Raw genomic sequence first — 22,280 nt, 5'->3', positions numbered from 1 at the left:
ACTGAAGGGTCCAGAGTTCGAGGATGGAACCCGCAACCCTTTTGTGCACGTGATGAGCCACACCGGCCAGGGGGAGAGAGCCACCAGGGTAAACCCTTTGCACACAGATCAAAAGGGAATCCTTTTCAGAGGAAGAAGGGGCCCGTCAGGTATGACCCCTTTAAGCCTGGAACGAAAGGCCGGGCGGGAGCCGCTCCAGGCAGCGCTCCCTTCTCGCTGTGCCTGCAGGGCGCCCCGGGTGACCCCGAGCCGCCCTTACCTGTTCCCTGGGCGCCCTTTGGGGGAGACACTTGCCAACAAAGAATCGCAGATGGCGGGGGCCGGACGGGTCTCCTCAGGGATGGGAGCCAGGAGACCTCCGATTTCCGGAGGGAGCCACATCCCGTCCTTTAAAGAGCTGGGACCCGCTACCCCTGGGGGCCTGTCTCCCCAACTGCAATAGTCCAGCTCCCATTTTCCCAAGAGAAGCAGGCAGTCATTCGAGTTCAGCTGAGGAGGGTGGGGTGGCACCTGTGACTTCCCAGAACCAGTCATTCCATGGCCATGGGCCTCCCAGGGAATGTCTAGGCTCCTTTATCTTCCCCCCCCCCCCGCCCCCAGGCCTGGCGCTGTGCTGGCACGCCAGCCTCAGAGGGGGGTGTGGGGATGGGCGGGGCTCGCAGGGAGCCTCTGTCCATTTCCTCTGTCAGCCGCCGGGGAGGCGGGTGTGACATCCGGAGCAGCTGCAGCCACTTTGGGATGAGAGGAGCGCAGCACCCCGCCGACCAGGGCGGAGCCCGAGGGGAGACCCCGTCCCTGAGGCTCTGGGGCCACCCCACCATCGGCCTTCTTGTTTGGGGTGTGGCTTCTCTCCCTCTCCCTTAACTTTTCCTCCCTGTGAAGTCTAGGTTTGGATTTCCTGTCCTGTGGCTGAAAGGATCCCACTGAAGTGTGTATGTGCACATGTGTGCGCGTGTGTGTGCATGTGTGTGTCTGTGTGTGTGCACACGCTCACGTGTGCAATGGGCTCATCGGGAGAAAACAGAAAGATGCCCGGAGGCAGCCTCTCGGAAAAGCTTGGGCTGAACCTAAAAGAACGAGCAGGACTTGGGTTCTCAGAGGGAACGGCAGCTGCAAACACAGAGGCTGGTCCGGTCCGGGAGGTGTATTTGATGGCGCTGGACACACAGCAGGACACACAGCAGTGAGGTGAGGCCGGGAGGGCCTGGGCCTCCCTCCGAGGCTCAGGGGGGCCTGATCCTGGGGGCGGGGGTTCAGCTCTGGGACCCTCCTGTGGCTGCGCGGGCGGGGGGCGGGGGCCGGCCACCAGGGAGGGGCCGAGGCCGAGGAGGCCGAAAGCCGGGGCAGGGGGTCGGCCCTCCAGGTGACGGCGGATCCGCTGAGGACTCCGCCGCCCGGGCCCCGCGGGGCCACCCGCTGTCCTCCGGGCCTCGCTGGTCCCACACAAGGCGGAGGACCGTCTCGGGGACCCCCAGGCCTCCGAAAGCAGCAGACACGGGCCACAGCGGCAGCCGCGGGGGGCAGGATCCTGGAGTGGCCGGACCCGGAGCGGCGAGGCTGAGCACAGGAGCGGGCCCCGAGGGGGTGGAGCCGGAGGCCGAGCAGCAGGTGGGGCCGGTGGTGACGGGAGGAGCCGCCTCATCCGCTTCCCGGTGACAGTCCCGGCTCCGTCCGCCCAGAGGCCGCGCTCCCCGAGATCACAGGTGCTGGGGGTCCAGCGGGGGCAGCTCCGGGGGCTGTTCCAGAACCTTCTTCTCCGAAGCAACTGCGTCCTTCTGGTCACTGGCGGGAGCTGGCACAGGAGCGTCATCTGGAGATGAAGGGAGGAAACGGTGGCACTAGACATCCCACCCTCCTCCCTCAGACCCAGGAGTCCAGGCCCCAGCCCCTCCTCCCTCAGACCCAGGCCCCCAGCCCCTCCTCCCTCAGACCCAGGGGCCCAGGCCCCCAGCCCCTCCTCCCTCAGACCCAGGGGTCCAGGCTCCCAGCCCCTCCTCCCTCAGACCCAGGCCCCCAGCCCCTCCTCCCTCAGACCCAGGGGTCCAGGCCCCCAGCCCCTCCTCCCTCAGACCCAGGGGTCCGGGCCCCCAGCCCCTCCTCCCTCAGACCCAGGGGTCCAGGCCCCCAGCCCCTCCTCCCTCAGACCCAGGCCCCCAGCCCCTCCTCCCTCAGACCCAGGAGTCCAGGCCCCCAGCCCCTCCTCCCTCAGACCAGGGGTCCAGCCCCCAGCTCCTCCCCGCCTGGGGGCAGGCCGGCACCTGTGTGGTGGGGCTGGAACTTGAGCTGTCCCTCGGGGCCGGGGGCTGGGGCATTGTGGTCTTGCTGCTGCTGCTGCTGCTTCCTCTGCTCCATTTGCAGAACCGCCTGTGGGGGGTGAGGGTCACACAGCAAGAGGGTGAGTCCCCCATCCTGCCAAGGGCTCCTGGTCCTTTCTCTGTGGGGCTCAGTTCTTCCTCATTGGCAGTCGGGTTTAAAAATAAAGACCCCGTTCAAGCCATGGCCGGTTTGGCTCAATGGGTAGTGTCGACCTGCGGACTGAAGGGTCCCAGGTTCGATTCCAGTCAAGGGCATGTACATTGGTTGAGGGCACATCCCCTGGGAGGTGTGCAGGAGGCAGCTGGTCGATGTTTCTAACTCTATCCCTCTCCCTTCCTCTCTGTGAAAAATCAATAATAAATTATCATCATCATCATCATCATCATCATCATAAGACCCCGTTCAACCTCCCTTGTCATGGCCCAGGTTGCACTTTGGGCAGAAAAGCCCTCCTTGAACTCCTACTGGAATCTATCTTTGTCCCTGCTTTTCCCACTTTCTCCGTCTTACAACCCCTGCTGTTATCCAACACTAGAGGCCTGGTGTAGGGAATTCATGTCCCTCAGGCCGGCCTGCACCCTTTCTAATCTGGGACCCCTCGAGGCATGTCCCAGTAGGATCAGGCCTAAACGGGCAGTCGGACATCCCTCTCACAATCTAGAACTGCTGGCCCAACTGCTCACCTGCCTGCCTTTCTGATCGCCCCTAACCACTCCCCTGACAGCCTGATTGATGTCTAACCACTCCCCTGCCAGCCTGTTTGCCTCTAACTGCCCAACCCTGCAGGCCTGCGTCCTGCCCAACTGCCCTCCCCTGCAGGCTTGATTGCCCCCAACTGCTCTCCCCCTGCAGGCCCGGGTCCCACCCAACTGCCTTTCCCTGCAGGCCTGGTTACCCCCAACTTCTCTCCTCTGCCAGCCTGGTCCCTAACTGCTCACCCCTGCAGGCTTGATTGCCCCCAACTGCCCTCTCTTGCAGGCCTGGTCCCTCCCAACTGCCCTCCTCTGCTGACCATCTTTTGTCCACATAGGGGCAGGATCTTTGACCATCTTGTGTGTTGGAGTGATGGTCAATTTGCATATTACTCTTTTATTAGATAGGATAGAGGCCTGGTGCATGGGTGGAGGCCAGGTGTGCCCTGAAGGGTGCCCCGGATCAGGGTAGGTGTTCCCTTGGGGTGTGGAGTGGCCTGGGTGAGGGGCCTGTGGTGGTTTAGAGGCTGGCCACGCCCCCTGGTGACCCATGTGAAGACCGTGGTATGTGGGATTTATGTAACTTCTACAATTGAAGCTTTGCAGCCTAGAGTGGAGCCCAGCCTTTTGCTTGCTCCGTGGCTGCTGTTGAAACTTATTTATCTTCCATAATTGAAACTTTCTAGTCTGGATTGGAGGCCTAGACCAGCCAGAGCTGCAGAAACTTGGCTTCCTCCATCGCTGGCGGCAACCCTAGCCTCCTGCTCTTCCGGTTCCATGGCGGCCGCCATTTCTGTTTGGATTTGTTTACCTTCTATAATTGGAACTTTGTAGCCTAGAGTGGAGGCCTGGGCCGGGGAAACCCAAGCCTCCCTCATGCTCTCTATGGCTGCAGCCATATTCATTGGGTTTATTTGCATATTTGCTCCTGATTGGCTTGTGGGTATAGCGGAGGTACGGTCAATTTGCATATTGCTCTGTTATTAGATAGGATGGCAGCTGTGGAGCTGTCAGGGCGGGACTTGGATGGGAAGACCGAGCAGTGATTAAACAGTGACCACAGCATCTGGACACAGGGCCCAGGGCCCCAGGGCGTCACCTGCTGCAGCTCCCTCTTCTGGGCCTCCAGGCGGCCCTGGGAGCGGCCCAGGGCCTCCGTCTCCTGGCTGAGGCGCTGGGCCTGGGCGTTCAGCTCGGCCTCCCGGGCCGCCAGCTCCTCCTCGAAGCGCCTCAGCTCCTCCTCCGTGTAGGCAGGGTGCATCTCCACCGTCTGGGACGGGGTGAGGGGAGGGGCTGTTAGCAGGGACCCCAGCGCCGGCCGCCCCTGTGGAGGGCTCTGCCTGGAGGGCTGGGAGCTGGAGGCCCGCCCTGGGGGCCGGCAGGGACAAGTGGGACCGGGAGGGGCATGGAGACCAGGGAGAGCGGAGGACAGAGGGGCTGTGTGTGGAACTGGGGGGGCGGGAGGGGCAGGGGGTGGGGTCCAGTGCCTAAGAGCAGCGGCCTTGGCTGGGAGAGACACGTCCTTACCTCCCAGCCCTCCCCGTTGTCCCCGAAGTCCTTCCTCTGGGTGGACGCGAGGAACTCCTCCAGGGTCACCAGGCGGTCCTGGTTCGTGTCCACCTGGGGAGCCAGCGGAGGGTGAGCCACGGAGCTGCCCCCCCTCCCCCCGTCCCCACCCGCCTCCCGCCAGACCCGGCTCCACCCTCACGTTCTTCATCACGTGCTCCCGCATGCGCAGCCGCTCCTCCTCCATCTCCCGCATGTCGTCCTCCTCATTCTTGGGGTCGTACACCTTCTCCAGCTGCAGAGTCCAGCGGGAGAGAGGACATGTGGAAGGGTCCAGGGCAACCTCTTTCCCAAGCTACGCCACCTCCCTACCCACGCTGATGTCCATGAGTCCTTGGGGCACCCTGACATTCTAGGTGAGCCTTTTTTTTCACTCTTCGCCCCTGGGGCTGCTGGGAGTTGTAGTTTTTCCTGAACTCACCTCCAGGGGGCGCTAAGGAAGGACCACGTGGGTGATGTGGGCATCCCCTGCGGCCAGGGCTCCCCCGACACTCACCTCCTTGGTGAAGAGAGCCTCCAGCTCCTGCTCATCCAGGACACCGTCACTGTTGATATCTGAGGGAAGACCACACAGATCTTGGGGGGCTGAGGACGGGGCGGGTCAGGCCCCTGAGGGACCAGCTGGAGCAGGAATCTGGGCTGAGACGGGATCTGTTGTAGAGGACAGGTAACAAGTCTCCGATGGTAGAACGGTGGCCTCCAGCTTCAGTGTGTGTGTCCCCCCCCCAGGCCTCCTGCTAGGACAGTCCATTCCCTTCTAACCAGGGTCCCAGGAATGGAGGAGGGGAAGGTGGGACCGTTCTTGGGACCGCTGTCATGCAGGATGACTGGATCCCGAAGGAGTTAGGGATCAACCCCTCTGCTCAGGATCCTGGGGTTTCCAATTTCTTAGCGGGAAGAGCCACATTTCAAGTGCTGCATGGTCACGTGGGGGTGGTGGCTGCTGTACAAAGGCCATTGGAACACAGAGCATTTCCATCGGCGTGGAAGGGTCTACTGGACCAGCGGTCGGCAGACCGTGGCTCTCGAGAGCCACATGAGGCTCTTGGGCCGCGGTGTGCTGCTCTGATGACTAATGAGTTTGCCGACCACTGTCCTGGACAATGCTGGTCCAGAACACCTTTCCTGACCAGGCTACCAAAAATGGCCATTCTGGGCTCTTAACCCTGTGGTCCTCACTTCCAGAGGCCAGAGCCTCAGAATCCAGCCTGGGTCTCAGGACACCCTCCCCACCTTACCATGCAGTATGAAGAAGGTCTTGGGGTTAAACCTGTTGGGGTCCAATCCATCCAGCTCCTCCCACACCTCCTTCAACTGGGCTTGGCTGCCCTGTGGAGGTAAGAGCGAGGGGCTCATGAGTAAGAAGGGATGAAGCTAGAGAACCCTAGATGCCCCCATCTCTCAAAGTCATTGCCCCTCAATCAAGAAAACTACAACTCCCAGAAGCCCCTGGGCCTAGAAGTAGGCACATTAAAAGGGACTCTTGCCACAGGGTCTGCTGGGAGTTGTAGTTTTTCAGCTACATCCTTGCTTTGTGGAACTTAAGGAATTAGACGTGGGGTTGGGGGGGGCGGGGACGGAGAAGGTGGGTGCGAATGATGTTCCTCACAGGCACGTTGACTTTGGGGTGCTCTCGGTGCCGGCGCTGTTGCTCTTCCAGCTTCCTCTCTGCCTCCTTCCGCTGCTCCTCCCCCAGCGACTCCAGGTAACGGCGCCTCTCGTGTTCCTTGAGCATCTCGTAGCGTTTGAACTCTTCATGATGGGCCGCATCGTACTGGGCGAGGTCACGGGTGGCCTGGGGAAAGGCAGACAGTCACTCTCGTCTCACCTCTACGTCCGGGTCAAATGTCCCACCTTCAAATGCCAGGCTGTTGACTCAGAACCTGGCCCAACCTCCGCCCTTGTCCTGGGTCGCCTGTCCTGATCTCACGACACTTGGTCTCTGGCTCACTCTTGCCCCATAACACAGCGCCTTTGTTCAAAAGAGATTAGGAGGGTGCCTTTAACTCACCTCTTTCAAGTCCCCCCACAATGTCAAGATCTTGGAGGAATAAATAATTTATTTATTTTATTTTTTAAAAAATATTTTATTGATTCTTTACAGAGAGGAAGGGAGAGGGATAGAGAGCTAGAATCATCAATGTAAAGAAACATTGAACAGCTGCCTCCTGCACACCCCCCCACCGGGGATGTGCCCGCAACCAAGGTACATGCCCTTGACCGGAATCGAACCTGAAACCCTTGAGTCCGCAGACCAACGCTCTATCCACTGAGCCAAACCGGTTTCAGCTGGAATAAGTAATTTAAAAAAACACACCCACACACGGTGTATTTAGTATGAAGAGCAGCACAGCTTGGGGGTAAAGAAGATGAGGTCTCTAATTATTTTGCTCAGAATTCAAAGCCAGGCTGTGCTGTGTGAACAAATCCCACTACCTGTGTGCTCCTGGGCAGTTAACTCAGCCGCTCTGTGCCTCCATGTCTACCTCTGTGAACATGGAGAGGGTAATACTACACAGAGATGAATAGTGTCTCCCCCCTACACACAAAAGTTCATGTCCAGCCCAAGCTGGTTTGACTCAGTGGATAGAGCATCGGCCTGCGGACTGAAGGGTCTCAGGTTAGATTCCGGTCAAGGGTACGTGCCAGGGTTGTGAGATTCATCCCAAGTAGGGGTCGTACAGGAAGCAGCCGATCAATGATTCTCTCTCATCCTTGGTGTTTCTCTCTCTCTCTCTCTCTCATTCTCCCTTCCTCTCTGAAATCAATCAATAAGTCTTTTTTTTTAAAATATATTTTATTGATTTTTCACAGAGAGGAAGGGAGAGGGATAGAGAGCCAGAAACATCGATGAGAGAGAAACCAACCGGTCAAGGGCATGTACCTTGTTTGTGGGCACATCCCCGGTTGGGGGTGTGCAGGAGGCAGCTGGTCGATGTTTCTAACTCTCTATCCCTTGCTGGAAACCAAATCAGTTTCAGCTGGGAAAGAGATGTTGACAGGAAGCCAGGAAGGCTGGTCAACAACCTCAATTACTTTAACCTTTAGTTGAGATTATGTTAAGTTGAAGCAGCTGTTAAGCCTCAATAAAAGGGGATGGCAGGGCCAGAGCAGTAGTAGTTCTCCCACTAGAGTTGGACTACCGCCTGGCCCCCCAAATCGCCAAATTAAATTTCTTCAAGTCTCATTTCATTTGCGTGCGGCCCTTCTCCAGGACCTGAACCCTGAATTGGAACTCTTTCTACGCGGGCCGTGAAAGAGACTCCGATATCTGGAGCCCAACGTGGGGCTCCTGGAGGAGAAGGTATTTTTCGCCTAGAGCGAAGGAGGAAAAATACACCGAGAAAAGGTGTGGAAAATTCACCAGAAAAAGGTGAGGGAAGATTCACCAGAAAAAAGGTGAGGGAAATTCACCGCACTCAAAGCCCACGGCCAGCTACAGAGTCGCGAACTGTAAGCAGGGTGGGAACGTCTCTTTTCAGCCAGGCTAATGGGGAAGAATTAGGTTATAAATATAAAGTAAATTTTATTATAGAATTTTGGTTTGTAAGCTTAAAGAATGTGGTTTCTTGTTCAAATTAAAATCTTAGTTTGTATTTGGAATTTAAAATCTGTAATAAGAAATGAGACTCCACTGTTGAAACCTCCTCTGGTGAGGAGAAATTCAAAGGTGGCAGGAGAGGGCAGAACCATCTGCTCTCTGAAAATGAGATTACTTAATGCTTTGTTTAAAAGTTATAAAAGAACTTGCAAGTTGGGTGTTATCTTGGCCAAATTGGGTGATAGTTATTACTTCAGAAAGCAAAAGAGAAAGAAAAAAATTTTTGAGATCTGTCTTTATCTTTTAAGCATGAAAAAATGTGTGGCCAGATCTGTTGAAACTTCTCCCAAAGTAAGCTTGATGTGGGGGAAGGGAGAGACCAGGCAATCCTATAAGGAAGACCACTCTCCCAGTAAGCTAAGGAATGTGGTAACTTGCATTTGAATGGCTACAAACTTCCTCCAAACTCCTTTGGCAAAAATTTTTGTGGAAGTTTGCTTAATTATAAAAATAAAAAAGTAAAAGTTTAAATTTGCCTCATAAAAAATCTAGAGGACAGAATTGAAGCTTTTAATTGATTGTCTTGTATTTTTCTCAGAAATATAAAGCAAAATATATTTGACTTGCCAGCTTTAAAAGTTCAAAGTGCAAATTAAATTGGGAGAAATTATATAGTTGTAATTAAAATACCTAAAGTATAACTTGTTTTTGAGAAAATAAAAAGTATGTTTTCTCTAATAATTAGGAATTCAAAATAAGTTGCTTATTATTGGTCTAATTAAAAAAGAGGATTAATTCTGTGATCTCAACCAAATATTTTCTATGCAAAAACTAATCTAAATTTAATTGATATCTTAAGATAATAAAAGATATTATAATATTTAAATCACATATGGATATAGATATTTGTTTGATGGTTTTTCCATGTTAAAATTTCAAGGCCTTAACAGAGATGATTCTTGGAAAGCTCCAAGGGCCCGGAGACATACAAGAAATTTATTCTCTTCCTAAATGATTTAAAACAGATTTAATAAACTTGAAATTGCATGGAAAGCCTTATCAAATAAAAATTAATAAGTATAAATATTTTAGAAGGTTTATAGGCATGTATTGTTAATGGCAAAGGAAAACAGTTAACTTATTTGGCGCATGGTGAAGAAGACAGAATAGACGCCTGACACCTGAGAATCTTTCTTGCCATGTTAGCAGTAATCATCTGTACGGTAATATTACCTGGGACAAATGTGGAAGTGTTTAGGACTTATGTTCCTGACCGTTCATGGGTAAAAGCCCTTATGTGGGCTGATCCCTTGCTAATGTAGTCACCAATAATACTAAGCACCTTGGTCATCCAGGAGGAAAATGGGTGGGGCAAGGAAGTATAATTACACAGGTGTTGCCACCCAGCTTCCCTTTTTGTATGACACAAAATCAAACCAATGCTTCTTTGTGTATAAAATTAAAGAGAGGTTTCTGGCTTGCACCAAAGTAGAGGAATATCACTACTTGCTCCTGGGAGAGGTGCAGAGAATGTAACTAAGACCTTGTCTATACAAAAAGAAATTGACAGCCAGTTTAAATTTGAATTGCCATTGGCTTAGAACAAAGAATATCCTTGCATGGTATTATTCTACAATGTCATTTATAATTTTTGATATTTTACAACAGCATATTGTACAATTATTCCAAACAAAATTAAAAATCTAATTTTCGAATGTTTGGCAGCAATTTAAAAGGACACGAAAGGATTTAATCCCTTCCACCTTGTGGAAAGCCTCACTGGGAAGGCACTTGAGCATTCTATATTGGCCTTTCTTGCCTTATTTGAGAAGAGGGACCCTCTCGTCACAATAATTGCCCACAGCTGTTGCTTGAGTTTTCAGTTCATGCTGAGGTTAAAACCTCATGGTGGCTGGTACCATGGATCCGTCTCTCACACAATGGGGTGAGCTGGATCCTCCCTGGAGAAGAAACCTGGGTTCCCTAAGATCTGTGATCAATGCCGGGGCCCCGCCAGCAGGCGAGGGGATCCCAAGGCAGGTACTGGGCATGGAGGCCATAGGGGCATAGGCTACCAAGGAGACAGAACTGAACCTCACATCACCCTGCTTGGCCCCAGAGGATGGCTGGTTAGCCAATGACGGGTAAGATTCCTCAAGGGAGGGACAACCTAAGACAGGCACAGCCGCAGAGGGCCATCAGGAGAGGACCTGGGGGCCAACAGAGGTGGGGCACAGATCCTCACCCCCCCAACGCTGCAGAGGCTTGAACACTCGCCCTTTTGAGGGATGTCTCCTGCCCCATGGCTGCTTCACGCTTCCCATGCCCAGCTCAGATTGGGACCGACCCAGGCAACAAACAGATTTGGTCCAGCTCAGATTGAGACCCAGCTACAAACAAGAGACTTGGCACGGCTCTTATTGAGACCCAGGCAACAGAGAAGTGGCTGATGGCGACTGTCCTACATCTAAATCCAGCCTAAATCTAGGAGTGCTCAGGGCTTTCTCAAGGATGCATATAATCTTTTCCATTAATATTTACAGAGTAAACTAAAAATGTTGTTAAAGTATTAAATTTGACAGTAAAATAGTCAAGTTTTCAAATTAATTTAAATTGGCTAAATGAAATGAGTTAATATTCAAGAAAATTTAATTGTACAACAGACTGTTCCTAAAGTATTAACCAAAATTTCTATTGGTAGTCCATTTCATGGTAAAATTGTTTAACATACAATAAACCCTAAAGCAGTCATAGTTTTTGTACAAAAAATTAAAAGTTAAAAGTTATCAAAACAGCATTATAAAATTTTTCCAAAAGCCTCCTAATAATTAAATAGAAAAAAGGGGGATAGTGGAAAATACCATGTAAAAAAAAAAAAAAAAAAAAAAAAAAAAGTCCTGTAAGTAAATTACATTTAGAAAAATTTTCCTTCTTTTGAAAACCAGTTTTCATTTGTAATGATAACAGTAAGACAGCCATGAAAAACACACATAGTACCAAAATAAGTCAAAGAAAAATTGTTTGGGCAAAAAATTAAAAGTATCCCAAGTAAAATTTATAGAAAAGATTCCTTTATTAATTTTGGTCGAGATATGTTTGTATATTTTCAGAAAACAACTCCAAGACCATGTGGATTCCTGCAACAGAGAAGAATTGACAGGAATACTCCAGCCATAAAGACAGGAGGAAAAACAGACCAGAGGTGGAAGATGCTGACGACGCCTTGCCATACTGGCAGTCAGCAGATGTGCGTCGCCGCAGGTTGTCCAGGACCAAACCAGAGGTCGGACCTGCACTGACACCATTTTTCCACCATCCAGATACCATTGCTGACATGGACTCAGAACTGCTGGACATTAAAATTTGGACTCAAACTGTGTGACACTGAATCTGGGATTCAAAAACTGTTGGCCCAGAAAGAAATGTACTGCAGACTGATTTCATTTGACTCTCAGCATAGCCATTGTTGCTTATTTCATTTTTTGTTTGTTTATTTCTAGTCTGCATATGTAAAATTTTTTAGGGAAAGAAAACGGAGGAGATGCTGGAAACCAAATCAGTTTCAGCTGGGAAAGAGATGTTGCCAGGAAGCCAGGAAGGCTGGTCAACAACCTCAATTGCTTTAACCTTTAGTTGAGATTATGTTAAGTTGAAGCAGCTGTTAAGCCTCAATAAAAGGGGATGGCAGGGCCAGAGCAGTCGTAGTTCTCCCACTAGAGTTGGACTATACCGCCTGGCCCCCCAAATCGCCAAATTAAATTTCTTCAAGTCTCGTTTCATTTGCGTGCGGCCCTTCTCCAGGACCTGAACCCTGAATTGGAACTCTTTCTACGCGGGCCGTGAAAGAGACTCCGATAATCCCTCTCCCTTCCTCTCTGTGAAAAATCAATAAAATATTTTTTTAAAAGGATCATCCAGCCCCAAATGTCAAGAGGGCCGAGTTGGGAAACCCTGCTGGCGAGCGTGGAAGGCAGAAGCAAGGTGCCCAGTGAGGAAGCAGCTGACGGGAACTGAGACCCGGGGAAGGGCTGGAGCAAAGCGGACAGTTCTCGAATGCTCTGGAAACAAGTGGCAGAAACAGCCCAGGGCTGGGCGGGACTCCACTAGCCGCTGCTATTATCTTCGCGGCCACTAGATGGAGCTCCAGGCGGCCAGGCGGAGGGGTGGACTCTGTCCCCAGACGGGCAGCGCGCAGGCAGCGGCAGGGGCGCCGCTCCCACCCGTGGCCTTTGCGGCGGGAGGGCTGCAGACCATCCTCAGGGCAGCAGGGATGTGCCCCGGGGCGGCTGTGACAGTGCCATCGGCTGGGTGGCTTAGGACGCCTTTGTCACCCGCAGGCGGAGGCCGGCGGCCTGGAGTGAGCTCCGCTGACCGAAGGTGCTGGCGGGCTGTGCGCCCTCCGGGAGGAGAATCTGCTCCTCGGCCTTTCCAGCTTCTAGAGCGGATTCCGGGAGCGTCTGGCCTCAGGGGCCGACACCTGTCCTCACAGCGCCCTCTTTCAAGCCCTTAGTGATGAGATCGGGGGCCGCTGGGTGACCAGGACCAGCCACCGGCTCAGGACCCTCAGCACAGTCATGGCTGCAAATCCCCTTTCCCTGAAAGGTCCCTGCCCACACGCTCCGTGGAAGAGGGTGGGACTCCTTTTTTTAAATTTAATTTTATTGATTTATTACTGAGGAAGGGAGAGGGATAGAGAGTTAGAAACATCGATCAGCTGCCTCCTGCACGCCCCCCACTGGGGATGTGCCCGAAACCAAGGTACATGCCCTTGACCGGAATCCAACCTGGGACCTTTCAGTCCGCAGATCGACGCTCTATCCACTGAGCAACACTGGCTTCGGCAATCCCTGCCTTTTTTTTAAGATTGAAAAATATATATTTTTTTGCCCTAACCGATTTGGCTCAGTGGATAGAGTGTCAGCCTGCGGACTGAAGGGTCCCGGGTTGATTCCGGTCAAGGGCATGTACCTTGGTTGCAGGCACCTCCCCAGTGGGGGGCGTGCAGGAGGCGGCTGACCGGTGTTTCTCTCTCATCTGATGTTTCTAACTCTCTATCCCTCTCTCTTCCTCTCTGTAAAAAAATCAATAAAATATATTTTTTAATAAAGAAAATATAAATATATATATATTATTGATTTCAGAGAGAAAGGGAGAGGAAGAGAGAGATAGAAACATCAATTATGAGAGAGAATCATTAATCGACTACCTCTTGCAGCCCCCCCCTGGGGATTGAACCCACAACCCGGGCCTGTGCCCTTGACTGGAAATTGAACCATGAACTCCCAGTTCATAGGTGTCACCGAGCCACACTAGCTGGGCTTTTTTTTTTTTTAAGATTTTATATATCTATATATCTATATCCATCTATAGATAGATAGATAGATATAGATATAGATATATAAAATGATTTCAGAGAGAAGGGAGAAGGAGAGAGAGAAACATCGATGAGGAGAGAGACTCACTGATCAGCTGCCTCTTGCAGGCCCACACTGGGATCGAGCCTGCAACCGGCGCATGTGCCCGGACCAGGAACTGAACCGGGGACCCCTCCTGGTTCATAGGTCAAAGCTCAACCACTGAGCCACCTCGGCCGGTCTTTAAAGATTTTTGCATTGATTTTTTTGAAGAGAGAGGAAGGGAGAGGGAGAGAGACAGAGAGAGAGAGAGAGAGAGAAACATCTTTCGTCTGCCTGTCCCCCACCAGGGATCAAAACTGGAAGCGGGCATGGGCCCTGACCAGGAATCAAACTGGCAGCCCTTCGGGGTGCAGGACGGCGCCAGCCAGCTGAGCCACACCGGCCAGGCCGGCTGGCAGGTGTCTGGTGAGGGCCATTACTCTGCCTCCCACCGGGCACAGCCCCCCCAGCCACGCGGGAAAGCCAGAGCCCAGGAGGGATGTGAGACCAGGTCTGGTGGAACCGAGCCCTGCTGCTGCCTTCACTCTGGGAAGGGGTTTTACCGTGTTTCCCCGAAAATAAGACATCCCCTGAAAATAAGACCTAGCGCATCTTTGGGAGCAAAAATGAATATGAGACACTGTCTCATTTTCGGGGAAACAGGGTAGATTGCCCCAGGGCCCCAGGGGTCCTCAAACTTTTTAAAGTGCGGGCCAGATCACGGTCCCTCAGAGAGCTGGAGGGCCGGACTATATGAACTACTAATCCCTACTGTAACACCTCGGCTGCGCTCACTGCCCAAAAAACCTGGCGGGCCGGATCAGACTCCCCTGGGGGCCGCATGTGGCCCGCGGGCCGTAGTTTGAAGACCCCTGCCCCAGGCCCTCTCCAGCGCCGGCCTCGGGGATGCCAGGCAGAGGTGAGCGGCCTGCGTCCCAGGCTCTGTGTCCCCCTCACCCCCTCCACAGAGCTCCCGTCCTCCGCCTGTCCCCCCTCACCCCCCCCCACAGAGCTCCCGTCCTCCGCCTGTGCCCCCCTCACGCTACCGTCTGGATCAGCAGCTCCAGGTCCCGGGCCTCGAACGTGTGCTGGTTCTGAGGATCCAGGTGCTCGAACTGCTTCAGGAGGCCCAGGTGATCCAGCTGTGCGTCTGGAGGAGGGGAAGGAGGGGAGACTCAGCTCACAGGATGTTCCTTCAAAATCCCTGCCCTGGCCCTGGCCGGTGTGGCTCAGCGGATAGAGCGTCGGCCTGCGGACTCAAGGGTCCCGGGTTCGATTCCGGTCAAGGGCATGTACCTTGGTTGCGGGCACATCCCCAGTGGGGGGTGTGCAGGAGGCAGCTGATCAATGTTTTTCTCTCATCGATGTTTCTTTCTTTTTTTTTTTTTCAAAAATATATTTTATTGATATTTTACAGAGAGGAAGGGAGAGAGATAGAGAGCTAGAAACGTCTGAGGGAGGAGGGCTGGGGACCTGGGTCTGAGGGTGGAGGGGCTGGACCCCCACTCTGTTTGCTGGCCCCGCCCCCAGCCCCACCCCTGCTCCCTGGGCCTGCCCCCCAGCCCCACCCCTGCTCCCTGGGCCTGCCCCCCAGCCCTCCCCTTCCTCACTGGGCTCCTGCCCCCCAGCCCCACCCCTGCTCCCTGGGCCTGCCCCCAGCCCCACCCCTGCTCCCTGGGCTCCTGCCCCCCAGCCCCACCCCTGCTCACTGAGCTCCTGCCCCCCAGCCCCACCCCTGCTCCCTGGGCCTGCCCCCCAGCCCCACCCCTGCTCCCTGGGCCTGCCCCCAGCCCCACCCCTGCTCCCTGGGCCTGCCCCCCAGCCCCACCCCTGCTCACTGGGCCTGCCCCCCAGCCCCACCCCTGCTCACTGGGCTCCTGCCCCCCAGCCCCACCCCTGCTCCTTGGGCCTGCCCCCAGCCCCACCCCTGCTCACTGGGCCTGCCCCCCAGCCCCACCCCTGCTCACTGAGCTCCTGCCCCCCAGCCCCACCCCTGCTCACTGGGCTCCTGCCCCCCAGCCCCACCCCTGCTCCCTGGGCCTGCCCCCCAGCCCCACCCCTGCTCCCTGGGCCTGCCCCCCAGCCCCACCCCTGCTCACTGGGCTCCTGCTCCGCGTCCATCTTGGCCTTGAGCAGCATCCGAAGCCGGGACACCTCCTGCCGCTTGAGCTCGTCCAGCTTGGTGCGGACGTGATGGCTGACAAAGTCCAGCTCCCGGCTCAGCTTCCCGCTCTGGAGAGAGGGGCCCGGTCAGGGGAGGGGGGAGAGGGAGAGAGGGGCACGGTCAGGGGAGGGGGGAGAGAGGGGCCCGGTCAGGGGAGGGGAGAGGGGCCCGGTCAGGGGAGGGGAGAGAGGGGCCCGGTCAGGGGAGGGGGGAGAGGGGCCCGGTCAGGGGAGGGGGGAGAGGGAGAGAGGGGCCCGGTCAGGGGAGGGGAGAGAGGGGCCCGGTCAGGGGAGGGGGGAGAAGGGGGCCCGGTCAGGGGAGGGGGAGGGGGGAGAGGGGGGCCCGGTCAGGGGAGGGGGGAGAGAGGGGGAGGGGGGCCCGGTCAGGGGAGGGGGGAGAGAGGGGGAGGGGGGGGCCCGGTCAGGGGAGGGGGAGGGGGGAGAGGGGGGCCCGGTCAGGGGAGGGGGGAGAGAGGGGGAGGGGGGGGGGGCCCGGTCAGGGGAGGGGGGAGAGAGGGGGAGGGGGAGGGGGGGGGCCCGGTCAGGGGAGGGGGGAGAGAGGGGGAGGGGGAGGGGGGGGGCCCGGTCAGGGGAGGGGGGAGAGAGGGGGAGGGGGAGGGGGGGGGCCCGGTCAGGGGAGGGGGAGATGGGCAGGGGCAGGCGGAGCGGGGCAGGCACGGGCTCCGGCCTCCTGGAACCTCCCACCAGCTCCCTCGTGCCCCCGAGGGCCCCAGACACGGCCCCGGCCCTCAGCCCGGCGTTCGGGCCTGCCCGTCCCTGTCCCCCGCCTCCCGCCACTCATCCACCACCGGCTCCAGCGACTGTCCCTGCGGGCAGGGCCACCCCGGCCTCTCACAGCGGGGCCTCTGCGGGGCGCCTCCCACCCGGCCTCCCAGGCCCGGCCCCCCTCCTGTCCCGCCGGGACCCTCCTCTGGGCCGGGAATGACCAGGCGGACCCTCCGTGCGGAAAGCTCTGTGCTCAGTGCTGAGCCTCAGCCACTCACCCAGGACGCCGACCGCGGCTGCCGAAACCCTGTGCGAGTCTGGCCTGCGACTCACCAAACCCGGACCCGATTCACAGCGGGGAAACTGAGGCACCGCAAGGGGAGGTCACAGAGCTGGTAGGTGGCGGAGCTGAGGCTGGGAGCCCGGGACCTCCGCCCACACTCTGTTCCCCAAGTCAAGGTGACCAGGCGACCGATTTTGGCGGGACAGTCCCGATCTCTAACAATTTGTCCCGCGGCGTTTTAAAAATCGCCGCGGGACAAAAAAATTGGGACTTTTTAATTTATTTTTAATTAATTAATTTATCTATTTAAAATATATTTTATTGATTTTTTTTTTTTTTTTTTTACAGAGAGGAAGGGAGAGAGATAGAGAGCTAGAAACATTGATGAGAGAGAAACATCGATCAGCTGCCTCCTGCACACCCTTTACTGGGGATGTGCCCGCAACCAAGGTACATGCCCTTGACCGGAATCGAACCCTGGACCCCTTAGTCCGCAGGCCGATGCTCTATCCGTTGAACCAAACCGGCTAGGGCAAATCGGGACTTTTTAAAAACGCCGCGGGACACGGGACAAATTGTTAGGAATTGGGACTGTCCCGCCAAAAGCGGGATGTCTGGTCATCTCACCCAAGTCCCTTCCCGGTGTGTGAGGGCCGGAGCCCCGGGGCCCTTTAAGAAGCCCGGGCCCCCCGACACCCTGCCCCGGGCCCACCTTGATGTCCTCGGCGTTGGCGGCCTGCAGCTTCTCGCGGAAGTGCCCGTCCGTCTCCAGCACGTTGATCACCTCCTGCAGGTAGCGGTGGTAGTACAGGCCCGTGTCCTGGAGGGGAGGGGGCCGAGGGGCTCAGTCCCTGCACCCTGCTCCACAGCGCCCCCACTGGGAGCAGGAGGCCGGCCCCCGATAAAGCCTCTGCATCTGCAGCCAGCAGCCGCTCTGTGACCCCGGGGACCTGCTGACCCCCGGGCCCGGCTCCCACCTCGGCCCAGGTCTGCAGTGGAGACAAAACGTGTGTCACCGCTCACCGCGTGGGGCTTCCCGAGCAGACACACGGGTACTTACTGGCGAGCAGAGAACATGCACGCGTTCATTCATTCATTCATTCATTCAGCATCCCCTGAGCCCCTGCTACGTGGCAGGTGCTGCTACAGGGGATACGGCAAGTGAACCAGACAGACATGAAGTGCCGAAACCGGTTTGGCTCAGTGAATAGAGCCTCGACCTGCAGATTGAAAGGTCCCAGGTTCGATTCCGGCCAAGGGTATGTACCTTGGTTGCGGACACATCCCCAGTAAGGGGTGTGCAGGAGGCAGCTGATCAATATTTCTCTCTCATCGATGTTTCTCACTCTCTATCTCTCTCCCTTCCTCTCTGAAAAAAATCAATACAATATGTAAAAAAAAAAAAAAGACAAAAAAGACAGGAAGGTCTGGGCTCCTGGCCCCACTTCTCAGAACTGCGCCGAACAGACAATGCGATGCCAGCCTGGCATGAGGATAAGGATGCACCAGGGGTCTTCAAACTACGGCCCGCGGGCCACATGCAGCCCCCAGGGGAGTCTGATCCGGCCCGCCAGGTTTTTTGGGCAGTGAGCGCAGCCGAGGTGTTACAGTAGGAATTAGTAGTTCATATAGTCCGGCCCTCCAGCTCTCTGAGGGACCGTGATCTGGCCCCCACTTTAAAAAGTTTGAGGACCCCTGCACTAGACACTCCGTCTCCGCTAGCTCTTACTACATCAGCTGAGGAGCACACAGTAGGTGCTTACTACAAGGTAAGCTCTCACTACATCAGCTGAGGAGCACACAGTAGGTGCTTACTACAAGGTAAGCTCTCACTACATCAGCTGAGGAGCACACAGTAGGTGCTTACTACAAGGTAATCTCTCACTGCATCAGCTGAGGAGCACACAGTAGGTGCTTGCTGCAAGGTAAGCTCTCACTGCATCAGCTGAGGAGCACACAGTAGGTGCTTGCTACAAGGTAAGCTCTCACTACATCAGCTGAGGAGCACACAGTAGGTGCTTACTACAAGGTAAGCTCTCACTGCATCAGCTGAGGAGCACACAGTAGGTGCTTGCTACAAGGTAAGCGAATCACCCAGCTATGCCACTGTGGGTGCAGCCTTTCCTATTGTTGCTAAAACCGAGTGTCACAGTGTAAGTGGCTTAGAGCAGCGCACGTTGATTCTCTCAGGGTTCTGGAGGCAGAAGTGCAGCATGGGATGGCGGGGCTCATGCCCCCGGCTCCAGGGGGCGCTCGCCCTGTCTTTTCCGGCTCCCCTGGGCCGCCCGCACTCCTTGGCTCGTGGCCCTGCCTCACGCCGACATCTCACATCATCACATTGCCTCTGACCCACCTCTGACCCGGGCCTTCCTGCCTTCCTCTTAGAGGGACCCTTGTGATTCCACTGGGCTCACCCTCACGATGCCACTTAAAGATGCCAACTCGCCCTGGCTGGTTTGGCTCATTGGATGGAGCATCATCAGCCTGAGAACTGAGGGGTCCCGGCTTCGATTCTGGTCAAGGGCACATGCCCCAGGTGTGGGCTTAATCCCCAGTGGGATTCTTTCTCATCATTGATATTTCTCTCTCTCTCTCTCTCCCCCTTCCTCTCTGAAATCAATAAAAAAAAAATTTTTTTTTCCACCCCTAACCGGTGTGGCTCAGTGGATAGAACGTCGGCCTGCGGACTGAAAGGTTCCAGATTCGATTCCGGTCAAGGGCATGTACCTTGGTTGCAGGCATATCCCCAGGTGGAGTGTGCAGGAGGCAGCTGATTGCTGTTTCTCTCTCATCGATGTTTCTAACTCTCTAGCCCTCTGCCTTCCTTTCTGTAAAAAGTCAATAAAATATATTTGGGGGGGGGGGGCAGAGAAAAGATGCCAACTCAGTCACACCCCAAACACGCTCTCTCCACGGAGGTAATATATTCGCAGGCTCAAGGGATGAGGGGGGGACATCTCTGGGGACCATTTTTCAGCCAAACACAGTGGGCTGAAGTCTTGTCAGGACTGCCAGGTTGCCTCAGCGTCCTGTGTTTACTTGCTGAGACTGGCAACCTTAGTCCTCGAACAAGTAACTCAGTTCCTCGGTGCCTCAGTTTCCCCACCCACCTGGTGATGTCTATAACATCCTGTGCTTTCCACAAGTCTCAGTGCAAAGACCTTCTGTACCATGGCCACAGGCCCCACGTGACCTGCCTGGGCCCCTCTCCGGCTCCCTCAGCGCCAGCCACACTGGCCTTTCCCCCTCACAGCCTTTGCCCAGCCTACTCCCTCCGCCCGGAATCCGAGGTCCCTCCCTGAACTTCGGATCTCCCCTCAACGGCCATCACTCCTCCTGTCTGTTCGCAGGAGCCCAGTGAGCTAGGCTGGCCTGGGACGGGACTGGGCTTGTATTAGCCCTGAGCTTGGCTCGTAGGAGATGCTCAAGAAATGTGTGGAGTGAATGAGGAAAAGGTGCCTGTAGGGAGCGGCTATGGGGTTAAGCTTCGGACTGAGCTGCTGGCAAAGCCATAGACAAGTCCCAGCTTAGAGGGCACAGCCCGCTTAGCTAATTAAGCTTGTCCGTATGGCTCTCCCTAGATCCTTCCTGGGCAGCTAAAGGGCTGAGGGAGGTGCAGCAAGTGCTGCCAAAACAAGTGAAACTTACAGGAACATAGTAACTATGGTGACCCCTACCTTGTTTACCTCTGGCTATAAAATAAAGGCTCAGCCTGGCTGGTTTGGCTGAGTGGACAGAGCATAGACCTGTGGACTGAAGGGTCCCGGATTCGATTTTCCGTCAGGCTCAATCCCAGTGGGGGGTGTGCAGGAGGCAGCTGATCCATGATTCTCTCATCATTGATGTTTCTATCTCTCTCTCTCTCTCCCTTCCTCTCTCTGAAATCAATATATTTTAAACATTTTAAAAATAAAGTAAAATAAAGACTCAGCCTATTGTCTGGATCTTCTCTCTGTGGCCTCAGCCAGACCCAGCTTATTCTCTTTGTCTGTCTTTTCTACATCCTTGGCTGCCCTCCCGTAGGCTCCCGGAACCCTTGGCTGTGCTGGCCCGGCACTGGTGCCCTTCTCTCTGCCAAGATTTCCCTGGGCAGAGGCCTCAGTCACTGGGTGGGGACCGGCCACACAGGAGCCTGGCACAGTCTGTCCCAGAGATAGTGATAGGCCGGTTCCTAGAGGGAGGATTCCGGTCATAAATCAGGGCCCTGGCTTTGAGGAAATCGTTCAAGTTCCAAGTACCAAACGCCCTAAGGGCAAAGGTTTCCCAGCGATGGATACAAACCTATTGGATTACTCAACCGAGCCGTTCCTAAGCCCCTTTGTCACTGGGACTACAACTGCCAGGAGCTCCAGGAAGTGAGTGCTGCCCGGCGAGCTGACAACACAACACCTGTTCAAGGTGCTACTGGGAAATGTAGTTCTTTTGTTCAAATTCCTGCTTGAGGAGAGGGGATTCTAAAAAACCCCAAAAAACCAACACTCCCCCCCAAACAGAGAGGTTTAGGTGTGTGTGTGAGGCAGGGGAGAGGGGAAGGTGATGGCGACTTTTCACTCAATATCTGGTCTGATTTCCCACATTCAGAGTCAGGGACTTGGACATCAGCTCCTCTCTCTGCCACCCCCCCCCCCCCCGCCCCAGTTTCCCCACGTCAAAGCCCGGCGACTACAGAGCATGGCCGGCAAACTCCACGCCGTGTGTGGGGTGGGGGAAGGGGGGAAGGGGAAGGGGGGAGTGTCCATCCGGGGCCACGGGTCCGCCGGACGCCGCACCGCTGCAGACACCGGGCTGGGGGGCAGGACGGGCACTCACGGGGCTCTCGGTGGCGGGGCTCTGCTCCTGGGGCGCCCCCCGCTCCAGGGGCACGGCCAGGGCGGCGCGGAGCAGCAGCAGCAGCGGCGGCAGCAGGAGCAGGGCGGCGCGGGGCGCGGAGGGAGGCATGGCGGCCTGACCTGTGCGGGCGGAGCGTGGAGGACGTCTGTCCCAAGCCTCCTCCTTCCCTGGACCCACAAGTCACCCCCCGCTCCCTCCTCCCAGCACCGCATGCTCTCCTCCCCTCCAAGAGTCAAGCATCAAAGCGGCTCGTTTTCCGGGACCCGACATCCCGAGCCTCCGGCCTGTCCTTCCTCAAACCCCAGAGTGCGGGCTCCCTGCAGCCTCTGGGCTCCCTGACTCAGGAGTCCAGGGTTTCAGGTCTGGGTGCCCCAGCCCCCCCCTACCCCCCCTTTTTTAATCCTAGGATCTAGGAAAGCTGGTGCCCAGCTCGTCTTCCTCCGGAACCCAGCCCCCAGCCCTCTAGCCCTCCATCTCCCCTCCTTCCCGGGACCCAGGAGCCTAGAGATCGCAGCCCCTCACCTCTCCTTCCCGCAGAGGGCGTTTTCCCGGGCTGGGACCTCCGCTGCGATTTCCCCCCAGGCCACGCCCACTTTCCCGCCAAAGACCCGCCTCCGGCTATCTGATTGGCTCACGCTCGGCGGTTCTTGCCTAGAGGCCCCGCCCCTTTCTGTCGAAGCCGCTCGCCTTTTCTCGAAAGACTCGCCCGCCTCCTTTCTCGGAAGCTCAAGTTCTTGACATTATTTCCTGCGCCTTAGGCGAAAGCG

General features: G+C 55.7%; 1 protein-coding gene across 1 annotated transcript; it reads right to left on the bottom strand.

The window, feature by feature from the left end:
- Nucleotides 1-1,129: 1,129 nt before the first annotated feature.
- On the bottom strand, nucleotides 1,130-22,159 carry NUCB1 (nucleobindin 1). Its single transcript, XM_084906083.1, has 13 exons — nucleotides 22,036-22,159; nucleotides 21,493-21,632; nucleotides 17,396-17,503; nucleotides 15,611-15,743; nucleotides 14,558-14,661; nucleotides 6,184-6,369; nucleotides 5,813-5,903; nucleotides 5,071-5,129; nucleotides 4,717-4,809; nucleotides 4,536-4,628; nucleotides 4,108-4,278; nucleotides 2,259-2,364; nucleotides 1,130-1,810 (listed from the first exon to the last, which is right to left on the bottom strand). The coding sequence occupies exons 2-13, from the start codon at nucleotides 21,619-21,621 to the stop codon at nucleotides 1,698-1,700; spliced, it is 1,386 nt and encodes a 461-aa protein (XP_084762209.1). The 5' UTR covers nucleotides 21,622-21,632; nucleotides 22,036-22,159; the 3' UTR covers nucleotides 1,130-1,697.
- Nucleotides 22,160-22,280: the final 121 nt, after the last annotated feature.

The sequence above is a fragment of the Pipistrellus hanaki genome (genome assembly GCF_964339955.1).
Source record: "Pipistrellus hanaki genome assembly, chromosome: 15".
NCBI lineage: Eukaryota > Metazoa > Chordata > Mammalia > Chiroptera > Vespertilionidae > Pipistrellus > Pipistrellus hanaki.
Note: the sequence above shows the minus strand (reverse complement) of the source record. Positions and strands in the feature narration are given on the sequence as shown.